We start from the raw sequence: 18,989 nt of genomic DNA, 5'->3' as shown, positions 1-18,989 counted from the left end.
GTTTCCCAAATGTCTACAAATACATATTTTAAACTTGGACAAATCATTTCAGAACTTTTTCCACATATCCTTTAACATATCCTGCACAACCTAACAGAAAACCTGTTGACAATGTCTGATAACGGCACAGAAGCTGCAAGAATTTTAAAAAACTGCCAATCGTGTTCTCCGTGTGACGACAGTCCGCTCGATTCTTCGTACATCTGGACAAAGAAATCTCTTTGCAAGAAAGACTTTTTTTTTTTACACAAAAACACCCTACCTCCTTGGTAGGTTTGCAAAAAATTTTCAGATTAAACGGAATTTTGTGTCATTTTCAAGGCATTGTAAAAAAAAAAAACAATTGCCCCCCTTACAGATTCTAGTCTTTTCCAAAGTCATTTGCTGAAATGTCAACTTTCCTCTGGGGTTAATAAAGTATATTCATTCATTTTCAAATTATGATTTCATTCAAGCAACCAACTTCAATTTGCTGTTCATACATGAAAACCCCCAAATGTTGCTGAAAAAAAAATTCTGCAAAGCAGAGTGAATTCAAAATTCCTCAGTGGTTGTGTTAAAGACTCACTGCCAATTATCTCTGATTATGTGACAGTGTTAGTGATTGTGGGGTGTTTAGCTGAAGCAGAGAAACAATGCCAAAGTTATGTTTTTTATAAAGGTAGGATAATATATATGAAATCAGTAAAATATTGATTACCAGTCATAACTGCATAATTGATATGCAGTATCAATACTGCATATGGATATCGGTCCAGATTTTCACATGAGTGCATCCTTAGATTTTAATTAGGTGGATTAGAGTAAAGGGGGCTAAATACAAATGCAAAGTGGACTTTTCAGATTTTAATTTGCATAAATCTAAACTATTCTGTTTTCCTTCCATAGTGTGGTAGAGTAGAAAGCACTGTCACTTCAGCACATGATGAGTCTTTCTCCTAGCTTCAATACGTTCAAAGATCAATGAATGTAGGACTGACTACCTTTTAACCTATGTTCTTGTTTAATGTGATGTAAAAGTAGCCATTCAGCCTGTCAGCAAAACAGCCATCATTTATCTAAGAATCAAAACTAAAATGGGACCATAACCCAGCTTGCCCCTTAACGACCGTTTCTGTTTCCCAAAAAACACCCAAGTCACTAAAAAGTAATGAGCTCGCATGACACAGTCATGAATCATAAACTCCAGAGCAGATGGTCCGAGGTGAGCAACAGCCTGTTGTTGTGCAGGCTGCAGAGACCCACACCAGGGAGGAGCTCTGATGCAGCATCATTAACAACATGACTGCCACACCAACCCATTCACCTGTCACACACTGCTTCTCCTTCACAGTCTGCTGAAGTGCACAAAATGCAGATTTTACTGAATGTTCCACAGAGAGAGAAAACCGGTTTAAAGTAAAAGAACAAGGAGAATAAAGCAAATTGCATTGAGATAGGTCACTGTTTGAAAGAAAAGAGCTTTCAGACCTGAAAGAGATTTGACCACCTGTAAAAGTTTAGCTTTAAAACCACATTAAATATGGCACAGATGTTGCTAAGACAACATGTTCAACCTTTCTGTTTCCGTGACCCTTTCCAGATTGTTAGAGGTCAGTGGTTTTGTGTCTGACCCTCTCTGGAATATTTTCTATTATTACTGAGTTATAGTGTGCTCATTTATGAGACCTTTCAGCCTATAATAAACTCTATTAATGTATTGAAATTCATTATTTCTGCAACACATTCGTCAACTCTACATTGATAATGAGCAATAAAAAAAAGTGTGATAGTACCCTCTAGTGGTCAATATACTACACTTACATTAACGCTGTGGTTTAGTTCTAGTGTGTTTAAAAAGGTTTAACTGTATTTTTTCATTCTATACCATAGTGTCTTATTTTTATTCTCCAAAAATGTAATCTTTTGTAAACCACACGTTTCTTAAGAAGAAAAGAAAATTGTGTCAAAAACCAAAAGAGACAGAATTTCCCATTATTTCAGTAAATTGGATATTTTAATGCAAGTCCTCCATGAATAATCCTAATTCTGGATGTAGCACTTAGCACTATAATTACATGTTAATCCGGGTGAGCAAACCTCTGGATTTAAGACATCTGAAGATCAATTATACTCTTTTGCCAAACTGACAGAGGTGATTGGTCCAAAACACAAGCAGAACTTCACGGTTTAATCCAATGGCACTTCATACTCTTCTACAGTAACAGTCTGCATCACTTCTCCATCTCCATCATTGACATATGTTACCTTCATTGCTGATTCCAGTATACAAACATCCACTGAAACAGTCCCAGTTTATGAAAAGGAATAAAAATCGTAAAAACAAATCTAATAAAATAATAATAACTATGCACATTGGAGACCATTACTAAGCCAGGCTAAAACAGGAGCTGATGCCTGAATTCCAAGTTTCCCTTGACCAACTAATAGATCAGGTCTGTTTAGTGGAGAAAGAGCACAACCAACGATTACACTGAAAATAGAGGAGGAGGAAGTGCCAAAAGCCATACACAGAACAACTTTAATATTCCTGTTATCAGTCAATAGAGCTAACTGTCAAAGAGGCCTGGCAAAGGAAAAATCTGAACCACCCTGCAATCATAAACCAAAGGCTCAATAAAAGGAGGTGAATTGGAAAGATTAGAAAAAACAAGGAGTGTATTCTCTGCCTGCTCCTTCATTGCCTTAACCAGTTGACAAAACTACTGACAGAGTAAGAACAGGTCACTATGTGATGTAGCAATGTGAAAATGTAAAATCCGAGACCAGCTGACTGTGAAAGCAGGTTGAAGATAAGTGGAGGTCGATTTACAGAGAACCAGAAGTTCTGCTGTGTATAAAGTCCTAATGGATAAAACCATTAGCGTTTGGCTGAAACACATGTTGTGTTGGAACACTGTGCTTAGTCTTTGGGTCTTACTGATTCTTTTGGGCCGAGATGCAATCTGGAGCCGTCCAGAACAACCACACTTTCTATTTCTGGTTGAGAACTCACTGAGCCCACTCCCCTCACTGGAACTGTTCTGTTTCAGCGCAGAGATACAAAACAACTCTTTCAGTTTAGGCCAGAAATATTCATACCCTGGAAGACAATGGATTAAAGTAACCTTTTAATTCTAACAACACTTCTGACTGGAAGTAATGGTAATGTTGTGTAGCGGCCCAGTCAGAGTCCAATCTTCAACCTGATGGATTTTCTGTGGAGCAGGCAAAAGATTACGATGCTTCATATTTATTTTCTTTCACTGATTATTGAAAAGGGTTTAATAATTTTGGCCTCACCTTTTTTGAAAGTGGTATATAAAGTAATTTTTTTTGTTTGTTTTTTTCTAAATTAAGAGTCCTACATTTTTTTTACCATCTATTCAGAGATATCTGACTCGGGTCCAAGCAGAAACAATCTTTTTGATTAAAAAAGTTACAATTATTTTGAATTGCAAATCTAAATCTGCCTTGGATGTACATAATTTTGGGTTAACTGTACGTATATACGAATAAAAAATAATCCAGTACACAGTGCAGGCCTAATCACAACATATACACATTTTACAAAAAGGCAGAAAGCAGACCAAATAACTCCATAATTCATAACTCCAGTCTGGTGTGGGCCAGGACTGGTGGAGGAAAGCTGAGATTCCTCTGGGAGTTTACATGAATCCAAGACAAATAGGTGGACCTATTAGGTGGAAACACGGGAGTTTAAATCCCAAAATTCACATCTGTCTTATGGAAAAACTGCAACTTAAAAGCTCAGCTTTGCTTATGCACATCATGGGTTGTTTTAGTCAATGGATTCTGGAACCCAATGAACGGTTTTGACCACAAAGTGTTCAAACACTTATTAGGCTCACACTGTACCTTAGGGAGTTATGGACTCACAGCCAACAAGGATTCCTGCTTACCATGCTGAAGAATTGACTTTTGTTTAGTAGCAGTTGTCTGACTGGTCTCTGCTCTAGTCCACACTGTGTTGTTGCATCAGGTCCGTTCTGTAACAGCAAACATGCAAACCAAATAAAACTGCAGATGTAGATGAAAACAAGGAAGAAAAAGTTCTCCAATTAAGGGAATGCAAATTGAGGACTGTATGTGAAGAATGGGAACTGAAAACTCACCATTTATTTTAAGAATGTCAGAGTGTAAGCACAGAAGCATAAAACGAGTGGTCCAATAAGTGATTAAGGGCTACAAGTTTGGAATAAATGCTTCATAGTGGTGATGTAATTTGGAAAAACTATTTAATGTCTTTTCCTGCCACAAACCAGCATGATTCAGATACAGGATCTGAATCATGCTACCCAGCTCTTTCTCAGTCTATAGTTTTGTTTCTGTAGCGAAGGAAACAAGCCAGGCGACTGCAACATCATGAGCTACAACTCAGCAAGACTGGTAGAGTGCTCAGTCTTTCCTCTGCCTACATCCCCCAGAATACTGCGTGGTTCTGGATAGTAGTTCAGTGAATATTAATTTTCTTTAACCCAAAGCTTTAGTTTTAGGCCTTAGAAGTTTTGGGTATGTTGAAATATGTTGAAGTTTTTATTTTTATTTTATTTTATTCCTAAATGGGATTTTCCCAATGAATTGGGAGAAATACAGCAAATGTGAAAAATCATATTTTGCAGTTTGATATTGAAAAACATGCAGACCACTTCTGCACACCATTGCAGAAGTGGAAAGCAGTTTTACAAATTATACTTATATTAACACTATGCAAACACCAACGGTTTCTAATGTTTAAGATTAAAAACACAAGATCAATGCAGCAATTTATACATATAAAAAACAGCAGTAGTTTAAACTCGTTAGCTGTTGTTGGTTCACAGCTCCTGTTGCGATGGTAATTTTGGCTTCACATCTTCAGAAAATCAAATTAAAATCTGTTAAACTGAAAACTACTGGAGCCAAATGATTGAAACAAAGTAAGGTTTGATTTCTACAAAATGTCACTTCTACAAATTGCTTATTTCCTTCAGAAATAAGCAATTTCTAATAAAACTAGTATTTAAGTCCCCCTTTACATTAAAAGTGAAATATCCTCACCAGAATGACCTTAGGCCAGGGTTGACATGGGTGTAAAATAGCTTTAAGGAGGAAAGAAATGGCTGCACTTAGGAAGAAAATGGCAAAACATCTGATTAACCCACAGACTAAATTTGAAATAAAATATACAACATGCCTAATTATATGTAGAACAAACCTAGGTTTTACATTTATGAATTATTGACACATTGTTATAAAGAATAGTGGCACATATGGCTCTTGTAATAATTGTAATTACAATTGCTCAGGCTACTTTCATTTTAGTCTCATGAATAGAAAATTGCACAGCTTGAAGCCCAAAATGTTAAACTCTACAATCAAACTCTCTTTCTTGGCCGGCCTTCCCCTTCAACAATCCTTTCCTCAGCCAACTTATAAAGCCAAATGCTAAGGGGATATTTTTTTTGGAGTTCCCCAGGAGTTCCAGCAACAATTAGTTCAGTGAGGAACCAAAACACAGGGGTGAAGTAACAGACGCTTTGGCCATGTTTTTTCAGACTGGTGGTCCAAGTTAGCCGTTATACAAGCTCTCCCACTGACGGCAACTCTACAACAAGAACAAATCCAGCATCTTCTTTGCAATCCAGCAATAATTAATAGAAGTTTTTTAGTTTTGTGGGGCTCAAACCCAAACCTCATGTTTCTCTGCAACAAAATCAAAGGACATAAGCTCCAAGGTTTGAGCAGCAAAAGGAAGAATCATCAGCTTTCAACTGCAACAAGATCCATTTTCATTTTCTTTAATTAAATATCTTTTTAATAAAGAAAAGCAAAAAAGTATTTACACATTTTCAATTAAACTGTAATCAGTGGGTTGGATAATTACAAGCACCTTCTGCCAGCTCAGGAGAGAAAAATATAAATACAGGGAAAAACTGAAGCTTCATTTCAGAGGAGAGGGGTTACATTAGCATCTTTTCTTTGAAAAAACAGGAAAAACTAGCCATCTTGTATTTACAGAGCTCTCCTGAAATTCCACTCATGGAAGCAACAAAAGGCCTTAGAATTTGCAGTTAAACTTTTTTTTCTTAAAAGTCCTATCTCAAAGTGATTTTGTTTTCTCTATAAGCTTTATTCAAGTTTTATTTGATATTTTTCTTTTAAAATCCGATGACAAGCTCTGGAGGGGATTGCAGCTGCAAACCAGCTCTTTCTCAGTCCATAGTTTTGTTTCTGAAGCGAAGGAAACAAGCCAGGCGGCTGCATCGGCAGGTCGGGATGCAGGTTCAGCGGGTTGTTGCAGGAAGCATTGTCATCCTCCCGCCACCAGAGGCGCAATAGAGTCCATCAAATCTTTCCTCAATGATACTGTCCCGTGTCAAGCCTAATGTTCAGAACCGTCGCTGAAATGTCTGAAATGTGCCAGACGTCCCTCGCCGCTTCTCTTTGTAGTTTTGTTATTTTATTATAAAAAAAACACTCGATTCACTCAGCCAACACTGGGAATAACAAAAAGCTACTCATCTACATAAGCCCACCATGCAGATCGGACGCACTGAGTGGCTGCGGCCGGCCTACATGATAAAAAATGAATTCATCAAAAATATAGATGGGATCAACATTTCGCTTTTCTCTTTAAACGCTTATTAGGCAAATACGATTTGAATAGTGTTGCTGTGTTGAGGAAGAAGCCATTCGCAAACAAGCTCAAACATCACTACAGCATCTTCAACAGCTTGTAACAATCATCTCTTATATATCCTCTCTATTTAATCCTGTAGTTTTCTTATCAGAAAAAAAGACATTCTGTTGCTGGGGTAATTACAAGAAACCCCAAAAAGAAAAAAAAAGGAACAAAATAAAATGACCGAATGTTCGATCCATAATACAATCTCTCCCATTTGAAGAATTTTTTTTCTCTTTTTTTCGGTTTATGCAGAAGGTTTTGCCCCATCAGGCGCTTCTGAATCGTCCATGAAACTTTCCCCACCCTTCCAAGGAGCCTCCAGGTTCCCTGAAGCATTCTTAACTGTTATCGGATTCGTCCTCCGCTTCCCGGAGCCACGTGAAGAAGGCAGTGACGGACTTGAGGGCCACTCCCTTGCCCTGCTGCTCGGCGGGGTCTTTGCTCGACTCCCACTTGTAGAAGGCTTCCTCTTTGATCACATCCTCGTCGTAAAGGGTGTCGAAGAACATCCGAAGCAAATCTGATGGAGGGTAGACATAAAACGTTGTCAGAACCAAAAGTGTTGGAGGTTTAACTTTACATTTAGAACTGGGAACAAATATTGGATGCAAAAACATTCATGACCTTGAACCTTTTAGTGTTTAGTCAGAAGACAACCACAAATTTATGTGAGGTCAAGTCATGCATAAATGACGTAGAAGTAAAGAAATACAAATCAAGGGTTACAAAACTGGTTAACTCTTGATAAGCTGCAGAAATCCACAGCTCAGGTGATAAGGAGGAATTTACTCCATAAATCTGGTAAAAAGGAAACTGCTTATCCTCACTCTGAAAGGCGATGTTAGAGGGCAGAGTTGATGGGAAAACCTGAAACCACTGAAGAATCTATGACAAGACTTGTTCTAAGATGCTTTCAAATGAGCTTGAGCTTTTTGCAAGTGATAGGCATCCAAGTTTTGACTATGGGTGATACAAAACACAAAGTTTCGTCACCCCTTTTAGATTTTTATTTGTGGAAAAAAAAGCATATTTTCCATTCCACTCTACAATTTTGCACAATTTTACAAATCCTTATAAAATCTTTTGAGGTTTATGGTTGTAATGAGACACAATGTTGAAAAATTAAAGGGGTAGGAATACTTTTGTAAGAATAACCGGTAATGAAAGATAATTTGAGGAGCTTACTGGCAGGCTGCTCCATCTGCACCATCAGGGCCTGCAGGCCGTAGAGAGCCTGCAGCTCCCTCTGCTCGTCTTTCAGGTACCTCTGCAGCAGTTTGGCCCTCTGCTTGATTACTTCACCGTCCACTTTGTATGGGTTCTCACCTGAAGGGGAAACAAGCTCAGGGGTTGGCTTAGTGGGAATTTAAACTCATCGGCTTGTTTAGAATAGTTCAGTACTCACAGATAATGGCTGACTGACAGACGCAGGTCATCAGTGTCCGGACAAACATGCTAGACGACATTTGTTGCTCATCTAGATTGGCCTACAAAGAGAAATAAATATTCATCCACAGATGAACCAAAGTGATATAAATGCATATTTTGATAGAATTACCGTGCTGACTTAAAATAAAGAAACATGTTCAAAAAACTAAAGTGAAAAATAAATATTTTGGTGGCCCTTCAGGATCAGGGCTCTTTTCTCCACAGCATATTAAAACATAGCAGCATTTACACTACTGTCTTTAAAAACAAGCCAGAGAAGACTAGAACTGAAATCAAGATGATGCTGGACACGAACCTCGATCCAGTCAAAGATCCTCTCATTGTCTGCCTTGTCCTGATGAAGTCTGTCCAGCTGCTTGGTCAGCTCTGCTGAGCTCATCTCCTTCCTGCTCTTCTCCGACTCTTCGCCCAGAGTGAACTCAACGTTCTGCAGAAAGAATAATGTTATGGTCAGCATGCGCTGTCAGGGTTACAGAAGAGTTCGCTTCATGACTCCAGTAGATTGCATAAACACTGCGAGCGGAAACCACAAATATTAGTCACATAAAATGGTGGAGTTAATAACTCAATGTTTACGTATATTACTATGAGGAGCATGAAGTTAAGAGCTAAGACTTACACAGAGATAACCAGTTATCTATTTATATAACCTGATAAGATCCTCAGATCTTCTAAATTATTCAATTACTTTATTATTGAAGCAGTGAACAACAAAGCTGTTCCGAGAAAAAAAAAATCAGATCACAAAAGACCATACAAACAAAGTTCGTGGCTACATGTTAACAAGAAATGCACCATTTAGGTTTTTATCAGCTGATACCAATTTTCTTTGAAGTTTGATGATGATACACTGATCAGACTAACCTTCTCTGTCACAAACTTGTTAACGTCCTCGTCTTCAGGCAGGAAGTCTGTCCACCGAAGGCCAGCTTCTCTCCACATGGTGCCAGCCTTTTTATGGCTCTGGTGAAATCAAGATGCACATGTTTTTTTGAAGTGTAATTAAAGATTTTACCAGGACTAGTATTCATAGATACCACATTGACACCAGTTTACAGTGCTCAATCACCTGTTTTAGTTTACTTTGACCAGTGTGTGTTTTTATAGCTTGTACTTCGGAAGGCGTATATGTAGCTCTTACCATTTCTTTGCAAAGTAAAGTGAGGATGTGGACCAGCAGGACTCCAGCTTTGGCCATTGGGATCAAAGGCTTAGAGATCTCCCTGCAGAGGTCAGCAGAACATTAAAAACATTAAAAAAAATACAACAAATAAGTCCCAAAGGTTATCAAAAAAATAAAAAAATAAGAGCGGTTTTTACCCGAACAGTTCTCCCATGGGAATGCCTCCCTCATGCAGCATGGGAGTGATCAATTCTGCCAGGTAGAGAAAGATGTGGGGGATGTCTATTGCCATGTCTTCAGCAACCTCCAGAATCTCCTGAAACCTGGAGGCATGAAACACATCACATTGAAATACAAGTTTATTTAAGAGGAAAATAATAAAGCTAAACATTCTAGAATAAGGATGAACTAAGTAAAAGCAAAATTTAACAATCCTCTCTAAATAACTTTAGATTCTGAGGAAATAGTCCAGCTAATGTTTTAGTTGGATCACTTGCAGGAACCAGTCTGTGGAAGACCCAAGACAATCAAGTCTTGGGTCTTTCAGTTTGGTGGACATCTGTTTTTCCAATTTTTCGAAGCACTCAGCCTCAACTGTCGGTGCATCTCTAATCAACAGAATAAAGCACCATGTTGTGGAACTGACGTGATCCTTCGCATCTGTTTTATCTGCAAATTTAAAAAATCAAACCAAAATAACTTTAACTGCTAAGCTTCTTCATACGGACCCTTTATAGTACTGTTGTGTTGGGAGGATGCCGGTCTTAATTAGTTGGTGCAGCAACTGGCCCATGTGCTCCCTGGCGATGGTGCTGCGCTCTAGGGTGGACTCCAGTCCGTGCCGTACGAACACAAACAGCAGCTCAGCGCTGTCCATCTCCCGCACACACTGCAGGGCTTCCTGTTGGGACACCCATGAATAGAGCTGATAAGGACTTTTTTTTTTTTTTACAGCATTTCTAAAATGTAACAGAAGTTAAATTGGAACTATTAAAAGATACAAATGAAGGAATCCAGTTTATAAGACAAAGGTGTGCTGTGTTGCAGTACCTTCATGTCGTTGATGTGGAGGTACTCCTCTATGATGGCTGCCGACTTCTTTTCTATCTCGGCAACGGTCAGCGCAGGCTTAGCAGGGGTCTGCTGAGGTGGCGGAGTGGCAGCTGCCTGCCGCTTCACTGTTTATACACAGAACAGACGCATAAATAACCAAAATTCTGAATACCGACTTCACTGGCAGAATATCACAGCTTTCTCTCTCATTCTCCAACACATCGTCACCTTGCTCTTTGCTCCTGGCTCTCTCGCCACTGCTTCGGTCTCGCTCTTCAGTCACGCTCGCCACTCGGCGGACCGGATCAGTTGAGCTGCGTTGCTCTCTTTCCCAGCTTCGTTCCTCTTTCTCCCGGCTGAAGCTCCGTTTGGTGACCTGTATCCGGTTTCGGTCATCTCTTCGCTCATCCCTTCTGTCGAAGCGATCGCCACCTCGATCGGAGCGGTCGAAGCGGTCGCTGCGCTCTCGACTCGAGCTGTTTCTGTCCAGATTACAGTTAGAGAAAAATTATACAAACCGCTCAGTCCTACACTGCTCTTGTTATTTAAGTATGAACTAAAGACTTGAGTAGCAGGAACTGTTGCTCACCTCTGAGGAACCCTTCTCTCCAACTCTTGTGATGAGGATGAAGGCTGCTGCAATGCAGAAAACCTATTCAGAGTGCTGGTGGCTGGACGGTTTCCAGACTCTGAACCTGGAAATAAAGTGAACATGAGACAAGAATCCACTTTAAACTTGAACGTACCTCGGATTATTAGATGCAGATGTCCCTTTTAATATCAACATACCAGAATCTGAAGGTTTGGCACTGGTGCCACCACTGCTGCCCTTCCCCCAGCTGCCCCAGGTGCCCTTACCACCGGGGGCGAGTAGCTGATTGTTGAAGTCAAGAACAGGAGTCTGAAAATAAGGGAGCTGATTGTTAAACTTTAGTTGTGGAGCGGCATAAACTTTACAGAGCTTAGACTTACCTTAGTGATTTTACTAAGGCGAGAAGTGTCGATCGGTCGGTTCTTGGAGATGGGGACTGTGTTCCAGCCCTCATCCTGAGGCAGAGCTCCCCGGCCTGGGGTGTGAGGACCACCTCGGCCTCCGGAACCTCTTTCCCCCATTCTGCCTCCTGGGCCTCCTCCACCAGACTCCTTCTTGGAGATGAGAGCCTGCTGCACCTTCATCTGCTCCCGGTGTTCCTCCATCTCAGCCTCTTTGTGGATCTGGTCGATGGTCTTAGGGCCCTGGTCGCCTCTCCGGGGTACCCAGTTGTTCTAAAAGTACAATACAAAGCATTCATAATTTTATAACCAATCTTTAAACAACAGAAAAGAAGGCTTTTATGCACCCAAATCAGCTTCTATTTAATTTATTAAATTTGACTAAAGAAATATAGCGAGTGTTTTTAGAGAAAGTGACTCAAATCTTGTTCTTATAATAAAATTGTTCAATCAAGCACAAAAGTATTTAAAATCAAATGCCCTTTATTTAATCGAGACATGCACAATATTTTTTTTAAAGTTTTGGGTCCACAATGAATAACATTCAACAAAAACCAACAAAATCTGACTAGTTTACTTGCTTAATTTTTATTTGGTCAGTGAGAACTTTTGACTCGTCGATTTTGACCAACGTAACAAAGTTTGGACACTCCTACTCTGGAGCTTTTTCATGCTTAAATTACTATCGCTCTTTACTAACAAAAAACCAACCCATATCATATCTTAACAAGACAGTATGAGTGTTTTTCTGTTTTTTGTTGGCCATTCCTATTGCATCCAAAGACTAGATCATTATGAAAACTGTCGACCCCACATGCCAGACAATTTCAAACCCACAATGTGACCTCCTTTATATTCCAACCACTGATAGTAGTGTCTAATGAGTCTACAAGCATTCCATGTCTGGTACACTTTATTCACTGTTTTGACTGCCTGTCAGGCAGTCAGAAGACAATGCTTCACTCATGGTGCCAACACTACGGCTCTCTAGTGAACCAAATCACATATGCACTGAACCGTTTCTTCTTTTTTTTTGTTAGTGAGTGTATTTTTTTAATGACTGAATAATAACTTACAAGAAACAAGAGCTCAACCACCTAACCCACCAAGGAGATGAAAAATCCCAGTATTTATATTACAGAGTAAAATGTACCAGTTTGACTTAGAGCTGCTCACTGTGACTTATAAAAGCAGAAAACCTGCAGGTTTTGTAGAACTGAGGATTCAAAACGCTCAACAAATGAAGTGGCTTCACAAAGTCCCTTTCAAATAAACTGGACATCAAAACAAACCAAAACCAGATTTAAACAACAATTTATGGTGAGTCCATATAAATATGTCAATACTAATGGGAGGATTAGTTGATTAATCCCATATGAAATTAATCAAAAATGCAAACAGAAAAGATCAGTCTGTTGTCTCAGCCTATGGCACAGAGTAGCTCTGAGTTCGGGAGCTGCCCTGCATTAAAGAGCTGAGAAAAAATATTTCTCTCTAAGCCCTCATATGAGACTTGCACAGATCAGGGCTACAAGACCAGTGCATATGTCTGTAGGGCTACATTTAACACCACACGCACACAAAAACCAAACAATAATTGCATGTTTGACTCGCATGCAAAATTTTCTTTCAGAGATGCCCTGCTTTCCATTAATCTAACATCAACCTTCCTGTTTAAGCAGAGACATAACTTCAGCATGCACCACAGCAAATAGTCCATCTGGTTGCAGATTGGATGAAAGATCACATTCAGGATGCACTGATAGTTTTCCGGCCAATCACTGAAAAGCCTGGATTTCCCATTACAGTTTTGGCCGATACAGATGTTTTTGTCTGAAAAGTAGCTAAATATAGCAACAAAATCGCTAAGCTGGCAACATTGGGTTGAGCAAAAGAGGACAGTGGTGTATTTTCAGACCTTTGCAGTGATTAGGACCGGTTTCACGTGCATCAGCTGACTGCCCAAAATGAAGGAAATGGGGTCCGATTTATCAGTGCACCTCTAATCACAATCCATCATGTTCTGAATCCAGCAGAGTAATTGTATTATGATTTCCTAAACTGGACCAGAATGATACGTTTAACCAAGTGAACCTATTAGGAATGAACAATAGATCGGGACTAACATCGTTATGCGTTGACCACAACAAGAGTGTTTGTAATCTCACTTAAAAAGAAAAAATAACAACTCATCCAAAAATTTTAAAAAATCAATATTCAGAACGTCTGTGTGATGATTTACCCGTCGGAGGTCCAGCACATCTTGTAACATGAACCGGATCCTGGAGGTGGTCTTCCTCTCCTTTATTATTTTCTCCATCTGATTGAAGTACTGGTCCATCCGAGGCTGAAGAGAGACAGAGAGGCTTAGTAAGCTAACTATTTTGTTTTCCCTATCAGTATGTATGTTGTGTGAGGAGGTTTGTCAATGTAAATCTTTACTTTGTGTGTTTTCTGTTACCTTGGCTTTCTCAAAGTCCAGATCCTTGCCAATGGTGGACAACAGTCTGCACAGGCACTCCAGTGACTCCTCGTCATGGTTTTTGAGCAGCTTTACAATGCAGTCGTGCATGATTACCTCTGTGAGCATTTTGAGCTTGAACAGTTCACCGATGAACTTTATGTTCCCGAGCGAGCGCCGCCTGGCCTTGTCTTTAGCGTCTTCCAGCTCCTCGATTAGCCGCTGCTTCACCTCGTCCTGTTGGAAAAACATCAACAGAAAAAAAGAGACAGGATAAGAGTGGAACTTCGACAAAGGCTAGCTGCAACTATCTGAACCTTTAAAATGTTCTTGAGAAACATCACAGCATGTATAAGAATACTTCTTAATAAATCTCTAATGTCTATTTGTATCCCTTTAAGTACCTAACACTTTAAACCATGATCTAGTAACTTTACCCCTGAGGCAGCTTCCAGCTCCTTCTGCTTCTTCTCAAAGATCTCATCATCATCTTTATCCTTCTCAAACTCCTTCTGGCACCGATTTAGCAGCAGCTTGCGGAAATTCACAGTGGCACCAGGCTTATCTGGGGTTATGACTTTCAGCTGAAAAGATCAGCGACAGTAAAGGTTAGAAAAGCAAGAAAAACCAAACCCTAGTTCTGACACTGCCATAGAAGCTCCTCAGTTCCTCAATTCCATCACTTGGATCAGTGGCCCAGACACGTGGCACAAAACAGAGGTCATCACTGGAGCAAAAAAATAATGATATATATGTAGGGCTGCAACTAACAAGTATTTGGGTATTTGAATGTTGCAACGATTAATCAATAAATTGGATAAAATGTTGGCAATTTTTTCAGATTTTCCATTAAGCCATTTAAAACTTTTTACACAATATTAGAAGTACATTTAGAGATTCAAACTAACAAATAATTCAATTCCATTTTTAAATAAAATGCAATAACATAGGATTCCTTCAGTGTACACTTGATAATTTGTAGCAAAGGATGTTCAACACTTACTGTGTCACTTAATGTCAGTACAGTGGAGAGTTGATCTATTGATTTGTTTGATTTACCCATTACTGGACACCAAAAGGTGCTTAATAGACAGAATATCGATATCAGCAAATATCTTTTTTGTTGGGTCTGTGTACTCCAATTTAGGATTAATCAACTACTAAATTATTTGTTGATTATTTGAGTAATCGATTCATCACAATTAATCGTTTCAGTCCTAGATGTGTGACAAGATGTTTTTATTTTAGTGAGACTAAATATTGCTCCTTTCACTACTGAGGTGAAACTACACACTTGATTTACTGAACAGGCGATGACTTAAGGCAAATCTTTGCCCTGTATTTTATTAAGAGGAATCAAAGTAAAGGGGTTGAAAATAAACAATATACACAAAAAATTGAGAAATAAATGTTTTTGTTTCCTTAACTGCAGGTAAACGTAGCTCTACTTACCCCTGAAAGACAGCGGCACATGTTTGCATAGGCCACTGAAAAGTCTGGCTCGGAGATGGCCTTCTCAAAGGTAAGGTCTATCACTCCCTTTAACCTCTCCTCGGTGTCGACAGTCAGTTCCTGCACCTGCTTCATTAGCTGCTGGAACTTTTGTGGGGTGAGTTTGTTGAGGATACTTCGGACGCGCTTGAACAGTTCCTGCGTTTTCATCTGCTCGGGATCGTTCCCCTGTGGCTCCTGTGGCTCCTCTGGCTCCCGGCTCCGGGTGGTTTTCTTTACTGAAGGTTTCCAGGCCTTTTCCGCTTTGTTGAGCTGAATGTCATCGTTGAGCGACATGCTGGTGATGATCTTCCTCGGCTCTTTCCTCTGGACCTGCTGAGAACGTCGGGGCCCGCCTACTCCAATGCCCATTCCAGGGGGCTGGAGAGGGAGAGAGTTGAACCAACAGACACCATTACACTAAGAGTCTAATAAATTCATGAATGCTTTGATGGGTCACACAGAGAAACTGGTAACTCACAGGTCCTCTGCTTCCTCCTCCCATTCCAGGCCTGCCAAGGTTGGCGAAGGAGGGTGTGAAATCAGGACCACAGTTCATTCCTGGAAGACGACTCGGGTCAAGCTGGCGAAGAGGAGTCTTGTTTGCCTGAACAAAAAGAAAACAAGACTGGTTTATGGAGAGCTTTTGGATAGATACTTTTGAGAAATCTCTCAAACTTTTATGAAGCTACCGGATGTGAAAACATGCAAAGGCTTAGAGTTAAGGTAAATAGTATGCACCTTGTCTAAGACGACATCGCTGATGGCTGGTAAACCCTCAGGCTTGTTCATACTGGCAGAGATGAACTGGAACCCAAGAAGAAACTCTCTGTCGTATTTCTTCTTCTCTTCTTTGTTAATTGGCTTCCATTGCTCTAAAGCAGAAGAAATAAATCATCAGCTGATTCACCCCAAGCAGTGCTAAACGGGGATCCTCAGTAGCATCAGTGTCCAGAGACCCACCCTCTTTGTACTGGTACTTCTTGTCGGTGCCGGCCGGCTCGATGTTCTCTGCATCCAGCTTGTCCTCTTTATCCTCCCAGGTCAGATCTGCCTCCTCTTGGGCAGGAGGGGCTGCAGCTGGGGGCTTTGGCTCTGGTGGTGGGGCAGGCGTCGGCTCAGGCTCAGGCTGGTCAACTACCTGCTCCTTGATCAACAAGTCCAATATTAAAATTACTCAAATTTATATCTAGAATAATCCAAGAAAGCAGGTTCACATTGAGCCAAAGTGACTGTTTTCATATTACAGGCATTAATTACTTTGTACAAAGAGTTTTTTTTTCTTATCTGCAACTAGTGGAATTATCCTTGCAAGCAAAAATGTTCATAAATGGTCTGTTTTCTAATACTGTAGGTCTTTGAAAGTGAAACTGTAAAGTGGAAGAATATTGAGCTAAAGATGTCGAAGCATCCTATAATCACATTGCAATCAAATGGTAACGTGACTAAAGAGCACCACTTCTTTTATTGATGTATGATGCCTTCAGGCTTGCTATACCTGTAGTGCCTGGTAACACTAATTGCAGAATAAATGTGCCAGAAGGTAAAATGAAAATGTCAAACAAAACTGAGAGTAAATGCTGCAAGTCGGTGACTCAATGCCATAAACGGAGTTTTCTGAAAATACTTAAACCCCCAATTTGAATCATGAAGTGAACTTGACTGGATTGTAGGGGTTGTCACAATACTAACATTCATGCAGCAAGTTTTGATTTTTTGCTGAAATCCGATTTATTTTCTTAATTAAGGCAAAACCAATAAAGAAGAGAATTTGGAGATCATTTATAATTACATAACTTAAAAGTGATCCTTCTCTGCAAACTACATAACACTAAAATCTATACCAGGACTGCAAAGCTGGTAAACAAACGCAATATGGACAAGCTGCTTTTTCCAGGACTCAATGATCCACCTCAAAAAATATTTTCCACCAATTTAACAACTGAAGTTGCAGTAAACACACCTCCTTAAAGGCATCTAAGAGGTCTCCAACTGCCTCCTTCTTGTTCAGATCCTTCATCTTCCTCTTCTTCTTTGGCACAGACACAGCAGCTATAGAAAGGAGAACAATCAGGACATAGACATGTTTAGAAGGGCTTTGAGAAGAAGCAAAACAGCTCCAATTTCAGAAAGAGACTGACCTTGCATAGTAGTTTCCACATGGGATGGGGTGACAGTCGGTGGACTGGGAGCCTCCTCCTTCTCCTCTGCTGTGGGAGGAGGAGGAGGAGTAGAGATCGTCTCAGATGTGTTATCAGCTGAGGGAACCGTCTCCGTAGGCAACTGCGTTTCTTCCTCGGTGTCCATCTGGAGCTGTGGAGCATCTTCCTCAACCTCAGAGACAACCTCGGTAACAACATCCTGTACCTCTGACTTAGAGGGTTTGGTCAGGACAACCGGTTTGGTTGGAACTTCTTCGACAGCGGGAGCAGATGCTAATTGGTCGACAGCAGCGGGCGTGGCCGTAACAGTTTGTTTCTCAGCTGCCTCAGTGGCACAGCTCTGTGTGACAGGCTGCTGACTTACATCGGGCTCAGCAATAGGGCTGTCGTCGCGCTCAGACATGTCGACTGCAGATCCATGGGGGATCTGAGCAGCTGGTAGCGGGAGGCCATTAGGTAAACCCAGACTGAGCTCCTCAGGCTGAGCAATGGGAGATTCTAAAGTGTCCTCCGAGTGAATGGGGGGTACAGTAACCGATGACTTCTCAAGCTCCATATCTACCACACCGTTAGAGCTGGGGGCCTGAGCACTTGAGTCTAAAGAGGCTTGTGTCTCTTCAACTTTAGTCTCTTCCTCTCCGGAGTCCTCCTGTTCTACAACATGGTCTGTGTTTTCTGTTGTACTCTGTGCAGAACAGGCGTGGGAAGGTTCAGGAAGGGGTGCAGGGTAGGCAGGAACCTCAGGAGCTGATGGGGGGCTGGGTGTGGGTCCTCTTTGAGGTGAGGGAGCCTCTATCACATCAGCAGCAGGAGCAGAGGGTGAAGGCTTGCTGAGAGGAGGGTGTGTGGATTCGAAGAGTGGAGTGGGGGTAGACACCTTGACAGCAGAGGACGGGGTCTCACTGAGGATGGGATCAATCTTGGGAAGCTCAGGGGTCTGTGACAAAGAAGGTGGTGTAAGTTTCCCTCCGTCATCTAAAATAAATAATAAAAAGTAGGAAAAAGGTTGTTAAAATGTAGAGAAATTATTTTACACATCAAGTATCGACAATTAAATAATCAGTTATCTGAAGCAGCCCCCAATCCAAACAAGATTTATGTAGCACCTACCTGGCCTAACCACCGCCGTTATAGCAGCAGCAGAGACACTGTCACCGTTGGCCTGAGGCAACGCTGTATTATCCAATCCAGATATGGCTGTCTGTTGGGGAACACATAATGAAGAAAAGGCGTGATCTCAGCATGGCACGCTTTTCCACTTTAACACAAGAAAAAATATTTTTGGTTTTTCCCTTAATTAGAAATTTGCAGTGTCTGGTTAAAAGATTTGGAAAAAAAACAGAAAAACCCAAAACAACGGTCAACATGAAATTGAAGTATGTTTGATGAAAAACTCATGATGGCCCAAAGCAAAGTAGAACTTATCTGAAGTACAACCAAAGCACGCACTAAATGTGGTTCATTTTTAACAAACAAACGTCTAAAAAAAGTGACTTACATTGTAATTGAATCTCCGTTTACACAAATACTTCTAAATAAATTCCAGTGCAACCCACTGCCTTCAGATGGTAAAAAGTGTCCATCTGTGTG

At 40.5% G+C, this 18,989-nt stretch overlaps 1 protein-coding gene and 1 non-coding gene across 8 annotated transcripts in view; both read right to left on the bottom strand.

Annotated features, from left to right (window-relative positions):
* Nucleotides 1-6,214: 6,214 nt before the first annotated feature.
* The window catches only part of eif4g1 (eukaryotic translation initiation factor 4 gamma 1), a 37,245-nt gene continuing 24,470 nt past the window's right edge, over nucleotides 6,215-18,989 (bottom strand). For 6 of the 7 annotated variants that reach the window (XM_023350838.1, XM_023350840.1, XM_023350841.1 and 3 more), the window contains 23 exons: nucleotides 18,510-18,600; nucleotides 17,379-18,374; nucleotides 17,201-17,289; nucleotides 16,201-16,384; nucleotides 15,979-16,112; nucleotides 15,719-15,844; nucleotides 15,199-15,618; nucleotides 14,184-14,330; nucleotides 13,747-13,983; nucleotides 13,528-13,632; nucleotides 11,265-11,558; nucleotides 11,082-11,193; nucleotides 10,882-10,987; nucleotides 10,521-10,774; nucleotides 10,290-10,417; nucleotides 9,968-10,140; nucleotides 9,437-9,562; nucleotides 9,258-9,339; nucleotides 8,981-9,079; nucleotides 8,412-8,543; nucleotides 8,073-8,154; nucleotides 7,853-7,993; nucleotides 6,215-7,187 (listed from right to left, as the gene is read on the bottom strand). In XM_023350838.1, the coding sequence (XP_023206606.1) occupies nucleotides 7,006-7,187; nucleotides 7,853-7,993; nucleotides 8,073-8,154; nucleotides 8,412-8,543; nucleotides 8,981-9,079; nucleotides 9,258-9,339; nucleotides 9,437-9,562; nucleotides 9,968-10,140; nucleotides 10,290-10,417; nucleotides 10,521-10,774; nucleotides 10,882-10,987; nucleotides 11,082-11,193; nucleotides 11,265-11,558; nucleotides 13,528-13,632; nucleotides 13,747-13,983; nucleotides 14,184-14,330; nucleotides 15,199-15,618; nucleotides 15,719-15,844; nucleotides 15,979-16,112; nucleotides 16,201-16,384; nucleotides 17,201-17,289; nucleotides 17,379-18,374; nucleotides 18,510-18,600 (4,440 nt within the window). In that variant the 3' untranslated portion in view covers nucleotides 6,215-7,005. The remainder of the gene's footprint in view (nucleotides 7,188-7,852; nucleotides 7,994-8,072; nucleotides 8,155-8,411; nucleotides 8,544-8,980; nucleotides 9,080-9,257; nucleotides 9,340-9,436; nucleotides 9,563-9,967; nucleotides 10,141-10,289; nucleotides 10,418-10,520; nucleotides 10,775-10,881; nucleotides 10,988-11,081; nucleotides 11,194-11,264; nucleotides 11,559-13,527; nucleotides 13,633-13,746; nucleotides 13,984-14,183; nucleotides 14,331-15,198; nucleotides 15,619-15,718; nucleotides 15,845-15,978; nucleotides 16,113-16,200; nucleotides 16,385-17,200; nucleotides 17,290-17,378; nucleotides 18,375-18,509; nucleotides 18,601-18,989) is intronic. The other variant, XM_023350839.1, reaches the window with a different exon arrangement.
* LOC111612111 lies at nucleotides 14,405-14,479 on the bottom strand. The gene has a single exon (XR_002754414.1). It is a non-coding gene; the product is annotated as a small nucleolar RNA SNORD66 (small nucleolar RNA).

The sequence above is a fragment of the Xiphophorus maculatus genome, chromosome 18, assembly GCF_002775205.1.
Source record: "Xiphophorus maculatus strain JP 163 A chromosome 18, X_maculatus-5.0-male, whole genome shotgun sequence".
Classification (NCBI taxonomy): domain Eukaryota; kingdom Metazoa; phylum Chordata; class Actinopteri; order Cyprinodontiformes; family Poeciliidae; genus Xiphophorus; species Xiphophorus maculatus.
The sequence above is the reverse complement of the archived record's forward strand: the minus strand, read 5'-3'. Positions and strand labels throughout refer to the sequence as shown.